Below are 18980 nucleotides of genomic sequence, written 5' to 3' on the forward strand. Positions count from 1 at the left end.
CCAAACCTGAATATATATAAGACCTAAACATTAAAATATTAGCCTGATTCTTAGATGTTTTCTCTCTCGACCCCCGCCTTTCTTTTATACCCCCAAAAATCTCATTTTGCCCCTTGCGGTTTGAAAAAATTTGGCCAACTTATTTCGGTTTATACAAACCGAAATTTTTAAACATGGAAAAAAAAATTTGGTTTATATAAACCGAAATAACATAAATGTTAAGAAAAGAAGAAAGATTCATGTGAAAATTCGTGTAGAACTACCCGTGGTAAATTTAGCATATCTCTCTGAATATAACTCGTATGCTAATGATTTTTAATCTAGTGTAAAGAATACAAAATTTACTACAGGATTGACACCGGAATTGTTAAATTTCATTAAGTATAGTATGAGAAAATCTACCTACAAGTTTGAGAAAAATTTCTACTTTGTTTTTGTACCAGTACCCATTATTTGGTCAAACTGAACCAATTGGATAGTTAACCCTCAAAACAAAAATTATATTTGTAATCTTGACACCCTAAGCTTTCCAACGAGTGGTCGTTTACACAAATCGAACATCGTTTAGTATTTCAAATAAATTGTGGAAGTTGAGGGTCTCATGCTGAATTTATGCAGGAAATCTAGAAAAAAAATTGGAACACAAAATTTCGGTTTATATTAACCGAATTTTTTGAGCATGACAAAAAAATTCGGTTCGTACAAACCAAATTACCCCCAAGGGCAAAAACGGAAATTCAGAAGATAGAAAAGAAAGGCAAAAGGTCGGGATAGAAAACATCTAATTCTTATTGTATGACTTTTTAGCGCAATCTGAAAAAGTCTGATTAAAATACGTGCTACCACACATGGTACACGGTTAGCCCGTTTAAGTTTATTAGCATATAATTATTTGATGATTCAATGAGTGCCAAAATCGTGCAATTGGGTCAAAATGAATTATTTTCATGTCCTTTATTTGATAATTTAACAAGGAACACAAGGAAAGGGAGTGAAACAGCAATTACAAATTCTTTGTAGCATTTATGCTTTGTTTCATCTTCGTAAGCATTATGGTGATTTTTTTTCTACTGGTTGCATCACTCCCAAACAGGGTTCACTGGGCCAATGACCAGCTCAGATCCTTGTATTCACAGGTTTGTCCTAAATGATAGCAATCCATAGGTCACATCTAGTACGTAGGTTTTTACCTCATGAAATTTACTAATAAAATGTTTGGATAGGTTCGTCCTAATGCAATTGCGCTTGTTGATGCGTTTAACTACACTGATCACTACCTCAGTTCAATTCTTGGCTGCTATGATGGAAATGTGTATTTGTTAATTTTTTTTTACCACAAATCACAAGAAATGCATAACCATATACGGAGAAAGTATGTTCTTATTTATCTAATGGTAGAAAAAGCAAAATGTTATATAGCCAAATGTACTCAACCAAAAGAAATTATGGCTGAAAATGCTTAAACATCAAATATCTCATAGTCTATTTCTCTTGCTCCTTTTGATATGCTTGAGTAAGAAACGAGGAACAATCTTCTTTAGTTTCCTAAAGACTGTCACCACACATCCTTTCATAGTAACATATAAAGAGAACTGCATCATTGCAAATATGCTGACAGGAAAGAATGCTGCACAATAAGTCAAGCTTGAAGTCCATTTGTTCTTATCTAACTTGATGTTCACCAATATTGTTGCACTAAACACCAACACTGTTGTAGCCATGGAAAAGAACAAGGCAAAACCTGCCATTAGTTTCCTTGGTAGAGACCTCCTAAAATAAATTACAAGGCCTGCATAAGGGAGAACCACATGAAATCCTAACATAATGAAACTAATGAAAGGCAAATCCCATAAATAGGAAAAACCAAAGGATGCAAAAAGATCAAAACATAACAGCCATGGACAAAACAAAAACAAAGATTTGCACTTCATTGACCTCGACCTCGACAGCACCGCCAGCCATTCATCACAGTGCGTAATACCAGAAAAGCAAAACAACCCAAGATCAGCTACAATGTAGAGAAACCAAACATGCAAGCAAAATCATGGCTCACAAAGAACACATCATTCATTCTCCTCAATCTTTACAGCTAAAGTTCAACAATGATTCACACCACACATGAATAGCAAATTCACTTGCATCACAATTACAATCAAACAACAGCACAACCAAAAGCACACGATAATTTTACCGAGAACCAAAGTCAAAACAGATAACTAATCAACAGGAAAAAAATATACATGTGAAAACTGAATATATTATTATATTTCAAGTTATAAATAATTTACAATCACTAATGTGTTTATATAGGCTATTCTAACCTAATGGGCTCATGGGCCAAATACAAATTACTAATAGAAGATTACTCCTAATAATAGAATATTTACTATTTATTTACAACACTCCCCCTCAAGCTGGTGAATGAATATTTATCATTCCCAACTTGGAAACAATTCTTTCAAAGTTATTGCCGTTCAGCCCCTTAGTTAGAAGATCTGCAAGGTTGCCTTGGGAAGAGACATATGGAGTGCAAATTAGACCACTATCTAATTTTTCTTTGATGAAGTGTCGGTCAACTTCAATATGTTTGGTCCTATCATGTTGCACTGGATTATGAGCTATGCTAATAGCAGATTTATTATCACAATAGAGTTTCATTGGTTCATCACTCTTTATCCTCAAGTCTTCCAAGATGCTTTTCAGCCATAGTAATTCACATATACCTTGTGCCATTGCCCTGAACTCTGCTTCAGCACTAGATCTGGATACCACACTTTGTTTTTTACTCTTCCAAGTCACAAGATTTCCACCTAAAAAAGTGCAATATCCTGTAGTTGATCTCCTATCCACAATTGACCCTGCATAGTCAGCATCAGTATATGCTTCAAGTCCCACACTTCCATTTCGTTCGAACAAAATTCCTCTACCTGGAGTTCCTTTCAAATATTGAACAATTCGGAGTGCAGCTTGTAGATGAATCTCCTTTGGTTGGTGCATGAATTGGCTGACCAAGCTTACAGCAAAAGCAACATCAGGTCTAGTATGTGATAAATATATTAGTTTGCCGACCAATCTTTGATACCTTTCCTTATTAACCGCAACATCTTCTTCTGCATTCCCCAACTTTATATTTGGATCAATTGGTGTACATGCAGGCTTGCATGCTGTCTTGCCAGTCTCTTGCAAAAGGTCGGTAATGTATTTTTGTTGGGATATGAAAATTCCTTTCTTAGAGTGAGCCACTTCTATTCCCAAAAAATACTTCAATTTTCCCAAGGTCTTAATCTCAAATTCCTTGGCTAAGTGTTGACTTAACATTTGCTGCTCCTCTTCATTATCGCCTGTTACGATAATGTCGTCCACATACACCAATAACACTGTGACTCCCCCTGACTTAGAGTGTTTAACAAATAAAGTATGGTCTCCTTGACTTTGTTTGAAGCCCAAACCAACCATAACTTTGGTGAATCTTCCAAACCAAGCTCGTGGTGATTGCTTTAGTCCATATAAAGCCTTTTTTAACTTACACACGGTGTTGGCAGCAATATCTTCACGATATCCAGGGGGTACATCCATGTAGATCTCTTCTTCAAGTTCTCCATGAAGGAAAGCATTTTTTACATCAAATTGCTGCAAGTTCCAATTGTAATTAGCTGCTAAAGATAATATCACCCTAACAGTGTTCATTTTTGCAACTGGAGCAAATGTCTCAGAGTAATCTATTCCATAAGTCTGAGTGAACCCTTTGGCTACCAATCTTGCCTTGTACCTCTCAATAGATCCATCAGCCTTGTATTTTACAGTGTATACCCATTTGCACCCTACAGGTTTCTTTCCATTTGGTAGAGAGACCAATTCCCAAGTATTGTTCTTATCAAGTGCCTCCATTTCCAAATCCATGGCTTGTTTCCATTTCCTGTCAGACAATGCCTCAGACAAGGAAGTAGGTATTGTGGTAGTGTTTAGACTTGTGAGGAAGGCTTTATGGGTAGTTGATAATTGTTCAAAGCATAAGTAATTGGATAGAGGGTAAAGTGGCTTGTTGGTGCAGGTTCTAGTATTTTTCCTATGGGCAATTGGGAGATGTAAATCTTTAGAGTCTACTGGTGTTATTTCTCTAGATTTTGGGTTTTTATGTTTTATCAGAATGGATTCTGGTTCCCTTTGTATGGTTGAGCTAGATTCTGGTTCCTGGGTATGAGAAAATTCTGAAATTGAATCACTAGAGTTTGAAGGGTCAAGGAAAGTTACCTCATGTAATATTGGATCGGACTCATGGATATGAGTAGATTCAGGAATGGTCTTTTTTCTTGTGTATACTAAATTCTTCCCATATCTCACATCAACACCAACATTTTCATCTTTCTCATAATCAATTTCAGTCTCAACATTGTCAACTTTAGTTTCAATATTTTCAAGATCAATTTCAGTCTCAACATTGTCACCTCTAGTTTCAGCCTCAACTTCTGGCCCGAAATTAAGGTCAGGGAGTATAAGAGACTCATCTTCCTTACTTGTGCTCTCCCCCTGAAGATGAGTTTGAATGAAGTAACTTTCATGTTCATGGAAGGTGACATCTCGGGAGACAAAGAATTTATGAGACGGTGGATGATAACATTTGTAACCCTTTTGGGTGGAAGAATACCCTATAAAGACACACTTTAAGGCTCTAGGATCAAGTTTCCCTCTACCATCACTATGGATATGGACGAACGACTTACACCCAAATATTCTAGGAATGAGATTACAAGAGGTGGACACATCAGGATAAAATGAGGATAGAACATCCATAGGAGTTTTAGAGGCAAGGACACTAGAAGGTAAACGATTTATGAGATACGATGCGGTTAAAACCGCCTCTCCCCAATACTTCTTGGGAACCTTATTTTGGAATAATATAGCACGTGTTTGATCTAACAAATGCCTGTTTTTTCTCTCAGCAATCCCATTTTGTTGGGGTGTTTTGACACAAGAGGACTCATGAATAATACCCTCTTTTTGACAAAAGGAATTAAGTCTTTGATTGAAGTAATCTTTGGCATTATCAGACCTGACCCTCTTAATACTCACTCCAAACTGGTTTTTTACCAATGAGAAGAAATGTAGAAACACAGAGGTAACCTCGGACTTTTGTCTTAGTAAGTAGACCCATGTAACCCGAGTGCAATCATCGATGAAGGTTACAAACCATCGAGCACCCGATATATTTGGAACATTAGAAGGACCCCACACATTAGTATGAATTAAATAAAATGGAGAAGTACTCACTTTGTTACTGACCGGGAAAGAGGCACGTTTGTGTTTAGCAAGTTCACACACCTCACAACAAAGACTCTCAACATCTAAATTTTTAAAAAAGGAAGGAAATATTTGTTTCATGACTCTAAATGAAGGATGACCAAGACGACGGTGGTATAGAAAGACCTTATCCCTGTTGGTCTTAATTGATTCCGAAAAAAGTGAGTTGTTGTTGTTGAGTGGATTTGGGGGGAGATTTTGGTTATCCAAGTAATAAAGACCATTCCATTCTCTCGCATTTCCAATTGTCCTCCCCGAATGCTTATCTTGAAAAACACAAGCATTGTCATAAAAAATAGCATTACATGATAGGTTTTTGGTGAGTTTTTGTATGGAAATTAGGCTAGTAGACAATTTGGGAATGTGAAGGACATTTCGTAGGATTATAGATGGACTTATTTGGATATCTCCTTGACCTGCTACAGTTAAAAGGGTACCATCTGCTGTGGATATTTTCTTGTTATTGAGACAAGGTGAATAAGTGGAAAATTGTGTGGGTAAGGGTGTCATGTGGTCAGTGGCTCCAGAATCCAGTATCCAATATTGGTTATACTTATAGGGTGTATCCGAAGCATTAAATCCAACAGAAAATTGAGACTTACCAAGAGAAAGTGGAAACGGAAACATACCTGAATATGCCAGAGAAGTTGTAACCGTTGTTGGTGTCTCCAATTCACTAAGAAAAGATTTCAACCTCTTTATTTCATCTTGGTTGAGTGGAACAAATCCTTTTTTTGACATATTGACCGATGTCATGTGATTGTCTTAATAAGGAGAACAAAATAGAAAAAAAATCCAAGTTTTTTTTTTTGAATGAACAGTGACGCACAGTACTGCTATGAACAGTTCGCGCGTGAACAGTGTTGCGGATGAACAGTATGTGTGTGAACAGTGATTTCGCACCTGTTTGCTGAAACTGCAATAAAGGCAGTAGTAACAAATCCTAATCCTGCAATGAAGGCAGTTAGGGTTTATGACCGCAATGACGGCGGCTAGGGTTTATGCGGAAGCAAGGCCCTCAAAGAACGAGAGCTCCGATGCCATGTGAAAACTGAATATATTATTATATTTCAAGTTATAAATAATTTACTGTTAAAAATATGAGAGAATGCTTTTTTTTTTTTATTCCTCAGCTCAAGGCTGGTATTTATAATAAAAGTACAACTGGCTATCTCCTTGATTTTAGGAGAAATAAAAGGAAATAATGATATGTTTAAAATAACAAATTAGGAAACTAAATATATTCCAACACCCCCCCTCAAGTTGATGCATAGATATCTGTCATGCCCAACTTGCCTATCAAATGCTCAAAGGTGGGTCTTGCCAAACTTTTGGTTAAGATATCTGCAGTTTGTTGACTTGAAGTTACAAAAGGTAAACATATGATTCCAGCATCTAACTTCTCTTTTATGAAATGTCGATCAATCTCAATATGCTTGGTTCTGTCATGTTGAACAGGGTTATGAGCTATGCTAATGGCAGCTTTACTGTCAGAGTACAATTTCAACGGAAGCTCAATTTTCATCTTAAGTTCTTCTAAGACTCTATGGATCCATAATCCTTCACATATTCCTTGAGCCATAGCTCTAAACTCAGCTTCTGCACTACTTCTTGCTACAACTCCTTGTTTCTTGCTCCTCCATGTCACAAGATTACCCCAAACATAGGCACAATATCCAGAAGTTGATCTTCTATCAGTAATCGAACCTGCCCAATCAGCATCGGTGAAGATAGACACATTTCTTTCATTAGTCTTCCTGAAAAATAATCCTTTTCCGGGAGTTGCCTTTAAATATCTCAGTATCCTATAGACTGCCTCAAGATGTTCCTCAAAAGGAGAATGCATAAACTGGCTTACTACACTAACTGAGAACGCAATGTCTGGTCTGGTATGTGACAGATAAATCAATTTCCCAACCAATCTCTGGTATCTTCCGGTATCAACAGGAACATTACCTTTTTCCCAAAGTTTTGCATTAGGATCCATAGGGGTATCTGCCGGTCGACATCCACTCATTCCCGTTTCTTTCAATAAATCGATGATGTATTTCTGCTGGGAAACAACAATACCATCTTTTGATCGAGCAACCTCCATACCAAGAAAATATCTCATGGATCCCAAGTCCTTGATTTCAAAGTCTGCTGCTAATTTCTCTTTTACTCTTCCCATTTCAACTGTATCATTTCCGGTAAGAACAATATCATCAACATAAACAATCAGGACAGCTACTTTCCCATCTTGGGAGAACTTTGTGAACAAGGTGTGGTCAGCCTGCCCTTGAACGTACCCTTGTTTCTTCATGGACTGAGTGAATTTTTCAAACCAAGCTCTAGGAGATTGTTTTAATCCATACAAAGACCTATTTAGTTTGCATACGTTTGATCCAAACCTGTCTTCAAAACCAGGAGGAATGTCCATATATACTTCTTCTTCTAAATCACCATTGAGAAAGGCATTCTTAACATCTAACTGATGTAGGGGCCAATCCAGGTTAGCTGCAACAGATAAGAGAATTCTAACAGTATTCAATTTAGCAACAGGAGCAAATGTCTCTGAGTAGTCTATACCATAGGTCTGAGTAAACCCCTTAGCTACCAATCGAGCCTTATACCTTTCAATTGACCCATCTGAATTATACTTCACAGTAAACACCCATTTGCATCCAACTGTCTTCTTCCCATCCGGTAGTGTCATAATACTCCAAGTTTTGTTCTTTTCAAGGGCTTTCATCTCCTCAAGTACAGCTTCCCTCCACTTTGGAACTTCTAGAGCAACCTGTACATTTTTTGGAATTTCTACACTAGACAATTTTGAGGTGAAAGCAGAAAATGATGAAGACAATTTTGAATATGATATGAAATTAGACAAGGGATGTTTAGTGCAAGATCTAACAGGTTTTCTAACAGCAACTGGATCATCTATATCGGGATACAAGATACGACTCTCAGAAACAGAGATAGACTTACCTTTTCGGTTTTTAGGAGGTTGATCATTCCCCGGTTCAGATTCATGACACTGTTGAGATGTGGACTCATCACTTCCTTTGTGATTCTTTCTCACAAAGACCTTTCCTTTCCAAATGTTGTTTTCTGCTTCAAACCTATTCTCTTTAGATGACTCACTACTTTGTGGCATTTCAATTAGATCATCATTATTACTTTGAAAATTCTCATGATTTTCTTCATGAGAAAATGTAGGCTCAGATTCACCAAGTTCCTTACTCATAACAGGAGTAGGCTCAGATAAAGAATCATGGCCATTTTCTGTTGGTGCAAAACTGTAAGTCTTAGAACTTTCTGATTCCGGCAAAGATAAATTATTAAAAAAACTCATGTCCTCGGTTTGAAACGAGTCTTCCTTTAAATTCCCCCCCTGAAGATGAGTATCATCAAAAAAATACTTGTTTTCAAAAAATGTAACGTCCATAGTGACATACATTTTCTTGTTTTTTGGATCAAAACATTTATATCCCTTCTGGGTTGGGGAGTATCCAACAAAAACACATTTTATAGCACGTGGTTCGAGTTTTCCAACATTCTTATGTTCATGTACAAAGGCTGTGCAACCAAAAATTTTTAATATTAAATCATTTGAAACACGAGTACTAGGAAAACATTCTTTGAAAGTATCAATTGGAGTTTGAAAATTGAGAACTTTTGAAGGCATTCTGTTAATTAAATAGGCAGCAGTCAAAACCGCTTCACCCCACAAATAGTTTGGTACTTTACTTGAGAAAAGTAAGGCTCTAGCTACCTCCAATAAATGTCTATTTTTTCTTTCTGCAACTCCATTTTGTTGGGGAGTATTAGGACAAGAACTTTGATGTATAATTCCATTTTTAAGAAAAAAATCACTCAAATTAGCGTTAAAATATTCTTTGCCATTATCACTTCTAAAGACTTGAATATTAGTTTGATATTGGTTTTGCACCATTGTACAAAAATCTTTTACAGCCTGACAAACATCAGATTTCCCCTTTAACAAGTACACCCAACATACCCTTGAATGGTCATCGATAAAGGTGATAAACCATTTCTTAAGAGATAGTGTACTTGTACGGTTAGGGCCCCAAACATCACTGTGAATAATAGAAAAAGGTTTTGATGGTTTGTAAGGCTGTATTGCAAAATGGGAACGATGATGTTTCGCAAATTCACATGCTTCACATTTAAACAAAGAAATATCCTTATTACGAAATAACTTTGGAAACAAGTGTTTTAAATAGGGAAAACTAGGATGACCTAATCGTAAATGCCATAACATAATATTGTCATCATGATTATTCAAAACAGAAAAAGACTCAAAGCAGGAACTTATTGTTTCAGAAGGTAGTTGTGATGCAGATCCAATGTCAAAGTAGTAGAGTCCTCCACTCTCCTCAGCGCTGCCAATCATCTTTCCCGAGTTCAAATCCTGAAAGACACAATGAGATCGGAAAAAATTAGTTTGACAATTTATATCTTGGGCTAACTTACTAACGGACATTAGACTACAGGACAAGTTGGGAACATGAAGGACATTTTTAAGAGTTAACATTGGAGACAACACAACTGACCCTTTACCGGCAATGGCTGAAAAAGAGCCATCTGCGACTTTTATTTTTTGATTACCTGCACATGGACTATATGAAGAGAACAAAGCGGATTCACCTGTCATGTGATCAGAGGCACCGGAATCTACTATCCAAGTATGATTGGGACTAACACTAAGAAAAACAGAGTTACCTTTTGTTGCTACAGAGCAAGAGGGAGTTTGAGACTCGAGGAGTTTGAACAGTTTCTCTAGTTGTTCCGTAGTGAATGGACCCTGAGTTGAAGTAGATTGTTGTCCTTGATCAGAATTACTTGCTTGGAATGCACGACCACCTTTCTTCTTCTTCCAATTAGGAGTCCAGTTAGGAGGTTTGCCTTTGAGCTTCCAACACTCTTCACGCGTATGCCATTCGCGGTTGCAGTAATCACATCGAGGAACTTCGTCTGGTTTTTTTCCTTCGTAGGGGTTTCTAGTTGCCAAAGCTGAGCCTTCAGATTCAGAGATGCGAGGTGTCTTGCCCATCATAATTCCTTGTCGTGCCTCCTCCCTTTTTATTTCTGCAAAAGTTTCACGAAGAGTTGGCAATGGAACCTTTCCCAAAACTCGACCTCTTACCTCATCAAGGTCTTTATTCAGCCCAGCGAGAAACATGAACACACGATCATTCTCTTGCCTCTTTAGAAATAAAACACTATCTTCTGCGCATTTCCAATTGTCATCATAACAAAGATCCAACTCTTGCCACAAGGTCAGCAACTCATTGTAATAAGTAGTTACATTCCGGTCACCTTGCTTAGCATGCCATAATCGTGACTTTAAACCAAAGATTTGAGAGGCGTTTTGGATATCAGAGTATGTTTCCTTAACAGCTTCCCACACATCCTTTGCTGAAGGCAAAAACATGTAAGGCTTGCCTATGCCAGGTTCCATAGTGCTTACTAACCAGGCAATAATCATGGAGTTTTCAGACTTCCATTGTTGGTGAAGTGGGTCTCCTTGTGCCGGTTCAGCGAAATCACCCGTCAAAAAACCAAGTCTTCCTTTGCCATCCAATACCAATCGAACAGTTTGGGCCCATTGATTATAGTTATTCCCGTTCATCTTAGGAATATCGACCTTGAGGGAGGAACCCTCCTTGTCTTTGAAGCCTGTGTTGAAATCTCTGTCACCATAAACAGGTTTATTCTTGTTTTCGTTGTTTCCGCCATTACCGCTACTGGTAGCGATAAAGTCTGGTATCTTTCCGAAGTCTGGTATCCCACCACCACGGCCACCACCGTCTCCGCGGCCAGCTCCTTCTACGCGGCCACCTCCTCCGTTTCCGCGGCCAGCACTTGCAGGTTGGCCATCGTTATTGACCGAGGATCCGGTATAGGCCTGGCCTAGGGAAGGCCACTTGTTGTGGTCGGCCATGAGAGGCTAAACGGGTATGGGAATGGGTCGGGTAAAATAACGGGTCGAACAGAAATATGAGAGAATGCTTTACAGTAGCACTCTAACCCTAACCCTAACCTAGGTCTCGTGATACCATGTTAAAAATATGAGAGAATGCTTTTTTTTTTTTATTCCTCAGCTCAAGGCTGGTATTTATAATAAAAGTACAACTGGCTATCTCCTTGATTTTAGGAGAAATAAAAGGAAATAATGATATGTTTAAAATAACAAATTAGGAAACTAAATATATTCCAACATTTACAATCACTAATGTGTTTATATAGGCTATTCTAACCTAATGGGCTCATGGGCCAAATACAAATTACTAATAGAAGATTACTCCTAATAATAGAATATTTACTATTTATTTACAACAATACATAAACTTAAAAACAAAATAACTAAGGGGCAAAACCCGCAACTATAAAGAATCTATAATTCAACCAGGAACTATGCTTACAGCTAGAGTATAAACTATAAAGCTCTGAAATTTTAATAGAATGTTGTATGCAGTACAACAGATGATAAAACAATAGGCATACCCTCTCTTGTTTTATCATGGTTACTGCAGAACACTTCTGAAAACGCGAACGGTAATAAGAGTACCATACCTCCAACTACGAGTAATAATCCTGTGATCCACCAGAAGTTAGCATACATCCACAAAATAAGGATACCAAAGAGCCCTACAACAAAAATCCCAGGAGTATAGCTCAAGTATTGGACAGCAACCCCAGCAGCAACCTGAAGCATTCAATTGAATTTGAAATCATCACACCATTAAACGATAAGCTAATAGGCACGCTTTGAAAAACGGTATCTTACTTAAGTAGGCAATAATAATTACTCAAATAACAGCCAGAAAAAAATCATAAATTGAATATAGGTATAATGATAGAGATCAAAACCAGAAACAGCAGCAAAAAATGAATACATACCATGCTAACAAGCACATAAGCCACGCAATACATAGAAGTGAGACTAAGAAAGCTCCATATTATTAGCAGTAGCATCACTGAACCAAATCTAATGAAAGACTGAAACCCCCTTATAGCAGAATCCTTCCAAAAAAATCAATGATAACTTAAGCAAGCTCCCCAATTTTCAGCAACCCCTACACACCATAGGCCAGTGGCGTTCAACAAACATCGAAGTTCTGTCTCTACAACAAACCACCATAGTTCGAGCATGCCAACCGGCATCTTTTCGCGACCTAACCCATTGCCAAACTTGATTAAACAACCCTATGTCCTCCATCACCATTACCTCTTCAGATTCCACCTCAAAAAACTTGATGAAAGTGAAACCTCACTCCTAAGACCAAAACTAAAACATCATCAAAAGCTATTGATAACCATCACCATAAATTATTCCAACACCATAAATAAAAGACACAAATTTCACACGTTTCACAAGTAAAAATAACTCAAACTCCAAAAAGAAAAAAGATGTAAAATGGATCAAAAGAGAACATTGTGCAAGTCCATGATAACACTAAAAACCATGACGTTCAAAAGTGAAGTAAATTGCTTCCAAAAAAAATAACAACTATTCACAAAAGCCTCAAAAACCAAACAAAACAAAGCAACATAGTAGATAAAAACCCTTCCTTTTTTCACAAAACACAAAGTGATTCTTCGACTTTTTAACGACCCCACTTAACAAGTATTGCTTGTTTAAAGCTTGTAAGTGCTCAAACTAACAACACGAAAAAAATTATCAAAAAGCTATCAGGTTCGAATTCAACCACCTCACCCAAGTAAATTCAAAGAAACAATTCGATAGAATCAGAAATTGATGTAAAAAAATTGTTTTAGCTGTTAGATAATAGTTTGAGCTTCTACCAAACAAACAATAGTCATAGAATCAATAGAGAACTTACTTCTTTCAAGATTCACCATTAACTTTAGTTCTAGCTGAATCTGCAAAGGAAATTGTTAGTTGAAAAATCAAATTTGGGGGAAAAGCATCAAATAGCACAACTTATATACCAAAAACTTAAATCAGCACAACCAACAATCAAAACAGCGACCTTAAAAGAGAATGATTGTTAAGCGAAACATACCTAGTATGCACAAATAGGTCGGACATAAACTCCTCAGCAAAAACAGGCCAAACATAAGAAATACGAGAGTAATGAATACACAATAAAACTGGAAAAATTAGTAATAAAAAAAAAAAAAGAAGAACAAATCAGATCACAACAAACCAATGAAACAAATCTGGCAAGAACCTGTAGAATGAAACAGGGAAAAAACAATAAATATTCAATTGGGATTTAGATTAATGAAGAAATCAAACCTACCAGCCATTTGAGAGAATACAAAAACGAAAAGGAAACCTTCTGCCAAATCCTTTTCTGCAAAATTGAAAGCCTGCATCTGACACAAATGAAAAGTTTACTGACAAACTCCTTTCCGCCAAATCCAGACGAACTAAAAAGGATCGGCCGAAAAAGCTTACAAAATCCAGACGAAAAGGCAACGAAGGAGACCAGAGGAGAGTCGACGCGAGCGTGAACGCCACGCAGCGGGTTGGAGTTGAAATGAAGCGTGAAAGCCACGGACGACAGGAGGACTCGAAATTCCCATTCGGTTCAATTCCCTTGTAAGAATTATTGATAATGGAACCAAAGTTATCCATGCCGCATGTTTTGCCATACTTTCACAAAGCATTTGCACTTGTATAACTATTTGAAGGAGCCAATTTTGTAGAAAATTGGAGAACTGGTTAAACATCAATTTCTTACGATCCAACCACAAAACATTAATATAAACGCAAACTGCAAGACATACGTATTTTCAATATATTCATTTTCAAGGTTATATTCAAGCCAAGACATGTTACCTAGGCTAAAGACTTTTGCCCAATAATCCTGCTTGATGATTGGGTACCAGAGTTCATTTGCTTGATCACAACTCTTAAGACATGCAAAATAGATTTTGATCCCTGTTAGCAACGAGGACAATTATCGTCATCTATTAGTGACTCGTACTCTTCATTCAACTACACCCTGGTTAAAAGGGTCCAAATTTGATCCAAATATTCATTGACAGTCCCTGTTTGCCTTAAACTGACATAGGATCATCGATATGAATCATCATAAACATTCCAAAATCTTTCTGAGATGGCTCTTCCATCAATAGTTGTCAAGCAAAACAAATTGTTCACATTTGGAGAGCTATTCCTCAAATATTTTTCACCATTTAATCTAGGGAAATATACCTTTGTGAGCCTATCAGAAAATGAAGAACTTGTGGAATACCAAAAGTCAAAGGTCCCTGTCGGTTGAGTTTCTTCCATTGTGAATGAACCTATGAGATCCTAAAATTTCTCTATAATTTCCGTGCCCAAATAACAAGGTTAAGAACATAACCTTGATCAACCAGATAATTTGAATCATTAATCTTCTTGGTGAGACGTTCTTCCATCTCTCAAATTACAGTTTGATGGCTGGTGGAATCTGCCATCAACAAAACTAATCAAGCTCCTATTGGGTTAATTAATAAGGACAGAGAATAATATAGTAATGAACTTATTTAATTGATCGATGAAGTTTTTTTTTTAAACATTCAAGCTCCCAATATTGAGAAGTCTAATAATATCAGTGATGCGGCTCAGGAATTCAAGGCTAATATCGAGAGTTTAAACACTAAAGCATGATCAGCTGGGTAAGAAAACCAATCTAGCCAATGCAGAAGAATAAAGAGAGGGAGTTGCTGAGAGTGATCGAATAGCTGATTCTAACTCTAAATATAAGGACAATGCTTTATATGCAACCTCAATGGGCCAATTCTTTTGTTAAGTTCTGCAACTGAAACTGAACCAAACAAATGACATCCTTTGCCACACCAGCACAAAAAATGTCAACTGACTAATGGAAATGGAAGAAATTACAACAAATGACACAAAAATAGCTTAAACAAATTACTACTGCATCAAATTCAGAGTTTCAGACACAGAATAGTAGCAATCATTCACTCAACATAACCAAAGGTATATTCAGGCAAACAAGAAGAAAATATTTACAAAAAAGTAGAGGATATACCATTTTGAGAAATTGATGGAGTTGGAACCAGAAACTAGTTACTACTGTTAATACAAATCTAGGAGTTGTTTTTCTACTAGTAATAATAGGTACTTTGGCAAGAAAGCCATCTCTTCCTCTTTACTAGTGTATCATCAAATATTTCTTTGCCTTTTGTACACCAGAAAAATACTAAACAAATCCTATAGCCTAAAGTTTTCTTTTCCTTTTGTACACCAGAAAAATACTAAACTAATACTAAATATAGTAGCATCAATATGCCTCTATATTTGCCAGCATAGAAAATAGTTACGATTTGAACTAAATTAAACCTTATTTTCTAATTAGACTCTTCCAATGTCCAAATGGTTCCTTCATGCATGGAAATTCATTCAACCCATCACGCTAAACAACCCACTTTTCCTCATCCATTTCAGGGACTACTACATCTACCCTCATTGTATGTGCATAATTCTTTTCAACCGGAGCCCCAGTCTGTGAAAATAGCTCAACAACTGCAGGCAACATACCATAGTACCTTTTCAACTCATTTACCAAAGGCTGATCTTGAACGTGATAGACATATACTGGAGGTACAAAATCATTTATTGTAGCCTCCTGCCAAGCATGCTGTCCATCCCTCATCTGGTGTTTGTATGCTTGACAATTTCGCACTCTATGCCCTTTAGGTCCCACCTGTACCTCTGGACAGTATCCACAAGTTTGGACAGCATATGTCTCCATAAGTTTTGAAGCTCCTGTGCACATTTTCTTCCAGGCTTTCATGCCTCGGACAGCAACAGCTGCAAAGAAGCACACACATAGTTAGCCGAGTTGACTGGACAAAATGTATGTTGTGCAAATAATATAGAGTGACAGAAGAAAAAATATGTGTTCATTAACCTTGGATGTCATCACAATGCATTTCCATAGAATTAGTGTCTTCATCCGATCTCTTTTTCTGATATGGAAGTCCATATTCGTCTATATCTTTTTCAAGGGAAATTTCTTTAGGAAATCTTTTCTCAAAATCGATTATCCGACCAGCAACACAATAAACAGGAAAGGTCCTCCTCCTGGTAGGGTACTCAGGTATATCAACACCTGCCTGGATACACAATTCAACAATTGCTGGAATTCGGTCCACTTGAAGCATTTCATTATGTGAAACAGCCCTCCCAATTCTATCATACAGATGAAATGATTCTACATGAGGCAGAACATGTTCAATACCTCCTTTGACCCAACTGTGTTCTTTGCTTGACAAGCTTCCTCTAACATTGCATGTTCTAATTTTATGTGGTGGATCACCAACATGAACGTCTCCACATATGCTGCAAGGAATCCAAAATATCAACGAAGAATGTGTATATCCAAAAATCCCAATAAGTTTAAGAATCTATAGCTTAAAAAGTAACTAAACGTTGAAATTCAATATGTATATCCCTATATTATAAGGAAATACCTAAAATATCCTTAATACAACATTAACAACATATTTTCTAAAGAATGAACAGGCAAGTTGGACTTCAAAATGCTGCAACGGTCAAAATAGTCTCTCATTTTTGCAAATCGGCAAATACACCCCTGAAACTGTAACAAGACATTCAAAATGATCCATCTGCTAACTTATGTCTTAGAGACTATGACATAGCACGCTAACTAGACACATATTGCACAGTGATCCCACATCAGTGTGAGCATAACATATATCGTATCATACGCCCTAACGGTATAAAAGTTAACATAGGGATTAATTTGACTGAAACTCCACCATTTCAAGTATGTATTTGCCAATTCTAAGAATTAGAGACAATTTTGGCCTTACGAATTCCTATATGATCAATTTGCCTATTCACTCATTTTTCAGCAAACCGCTCTACTACAAACTTCCAATAGCAGCCAACCGGCAGCTCTTCTATGCCTCTATAGTGAACTATTGACTACCTATGAAGCACAGTCACTCCTCTGATTAGGCATGTCCTAATGTCGACACTGACGCTTATGATTACATTGAATTATGTCATTTTCTCAAATCGTGTCGGGTGTTGGTGTCCGCATCTGTGCTTCATTACAAACTAATTATACTTGAATAAAAATTCTACATGTAACAAACATACTAAAATCTCAAACAACAAAAATGAAAAAAAAATCAAAAGTTGAGAGTTATAACATTACCTGCATGTATAAATAGCGATATGATTAACAAGTCTAGAAACACAAGACAATAATTGAGACCTAGCAGCATAAACTTCCTTAGCAACAGGAATCAATTTCTGAACCAATAAACCATTTTGACGAGATTGTAAAATAATCTCATCCACTTTTTGTCTCTCCTTTCTCTTCTTTCTACCTTCACGTTTTAGTTCATTGATACTTGTTACCAATGGTTTCCTCTCAAACTTTTTGAGTTTTCTTGGAATATTATCGCAAATTGACACAGTCGAGTATAAAACACGGAAAAGTGTGGTTGTATGTGTATGTGTGATTCTTTGAAGGAGAGAAGAACTAGTTGATTGAATGAGTTTTGGAAGCATTGTTGAACATTGGATTTAGAAGAGGCTTTGAATGACGGAAAAACGGAAGAACGGAGTGAACTAAAGTTCGATTGCGTCTTTGCTATCAACTACGGCGGTGAAAGAAGGTTTGGAGGTTGACGATGGAGAGTTCAGCGGCGGCGGCGGAATCGAGCTCTACTATGGAGAATCGCGGCAATTGTGGGACTCGAGGGCGGTATGAAGTTGAAGTGAGGGCGCGCTCTGTTCGATACGGATTAAAAAAATAATGATTTTAATCTCAAATAATTTAGAGATTTTTAAAAAAGTTAAATTTATTTTGCGTTTGTTTATTATAATAAAAATCACTTTTTAAAATAAAATAATTTTTAGTTTGTTTGGATACAAATTATAAAAGTGGTTTTTTTAATTACAAATAACTTTATGCTTTTAACATTTATTTTCTCTCTTCTCTAAATTTTTATTATTATTTTATAAGCTGCTCTTAATAACTTCTTATTTTTAGCTATTTTTTTACTTTTTTTAGCTTCTGATTATTTTAAAAATTTATAACAAACAACAATTAAAAGTGATTTTTTTTATAAAAAAATGATTTTTTTTTCTAAAATAAGCTATAACAAACGGCTAGTCCCGACAAAAAAAACTAATTTAATCTCAATATTAAAATGTTAATTTTTTTGTGGTGTTACAAAAAGTAACGTAGATAAAGAAAAGAAAAAATAGAAAATATGTATATGCTAAGTTTCAAGCTTTATCTATTAAAATGAAGGACTCTAAATCAGGCGGGGCGCAAATTTAGTGGACAGAGTACTTCAAATGTGATCCCCTTTGTCATAAATTTTGCGCATATATTTTGTTACATAAGAACATGCATCAGAGTAATACTATCAATCTCGTACAGAGCATCTATAATGTGAAGGATGTCCATAACATAAACGTGCAAGGTATTATCTCGTTCAACATTGATCGGTTCAACAACTTTTTTTTTAACAATTCATCAACTTCCGAACAATCACTCCCACAAACAATATTATTATAACCTTTGCTGTTTTTTTTCCCTTTTACTTTCATGTTATCGTGTTGACAGTTATTCAAGGAGAGAGTAAGTAAGGACAACCATCCAACAAAACTTGCTTCAACTAATGATCCTTCTTGTTGAGAACAAAAAAGT

The 18980-nt window shown here is 36.5% G+C and overlaps 1 protein-coding gene across 1 annotated transcript; it reads right to left on the reverse strand.

Annotated features, from left to right (window-relative positions):
* Positions 1-15330: 15330 nt before the first annotated feature.
* LOC123905948 (APO protein 3, mitochondrial-like) lies at positions 15331-18058 on the reverse strand. Its single transcript, XM_045955757.1, has 3 exons — positions 17472-18058; positions 16197-16627; positions 15331-16096 (listed from the first exon to the last, which is right to left on the reverse strand). Exons 1-3 carry the CDS (start codon positions 17828-17830, stop codon positions 15699-15701), a joined length of 1188 nt encoding a protein of 395 aa, XP_045811713.1. The 5' UTR covers positions 17831-18058; the 3' UTR covers positions 15331-15698.
* Between the last annotated feature and the right edge of the window lie 922 nt (positions 18059-18980).

Source organism: Trifolium pratense, linkage group LG1 (assembly GCF_020283565.1).
Source record: "Trifolium pratense cultivar HEN17-A07 linkage group LG1, ARS_RC_1.1, whole genome shotgun sequence".
Classification (NCBI taxonomy): Eukaryota; Viridiplantae; Streptophyta; class Magnoliopsida; order Fabales; family Fabaceae; genus Trifolium; species Trifolium pratense.

What these genes read in the sequence shown, in the direction of transcription:
- LOC123905948 (XM_045955757.1), bottom strand. Translation starts at nt 17,830, where the DNA reads ATGCTTCCAAAACTCATTCAATCAACTAGTTCTTCTCTCCTTCAAAGA. An exon ending in ATCGCTATTTATACATGCAG is followed by an intron (nt 16,628 to 17,471) that starts GTAATGTTATAA and finishes GATTCCTTGCAG; the next exon opens with CATATGTGGAGACGTTCATG. An exon ending in GCATTGTGATGACATCCAAG is followed by an intron (nt 16,097 to 16,196) that starts GTTAATGAACAC and finishes GCTTCTTTGCAG; the next exon opens with CTGTTGCTGTCCGAGGCATG.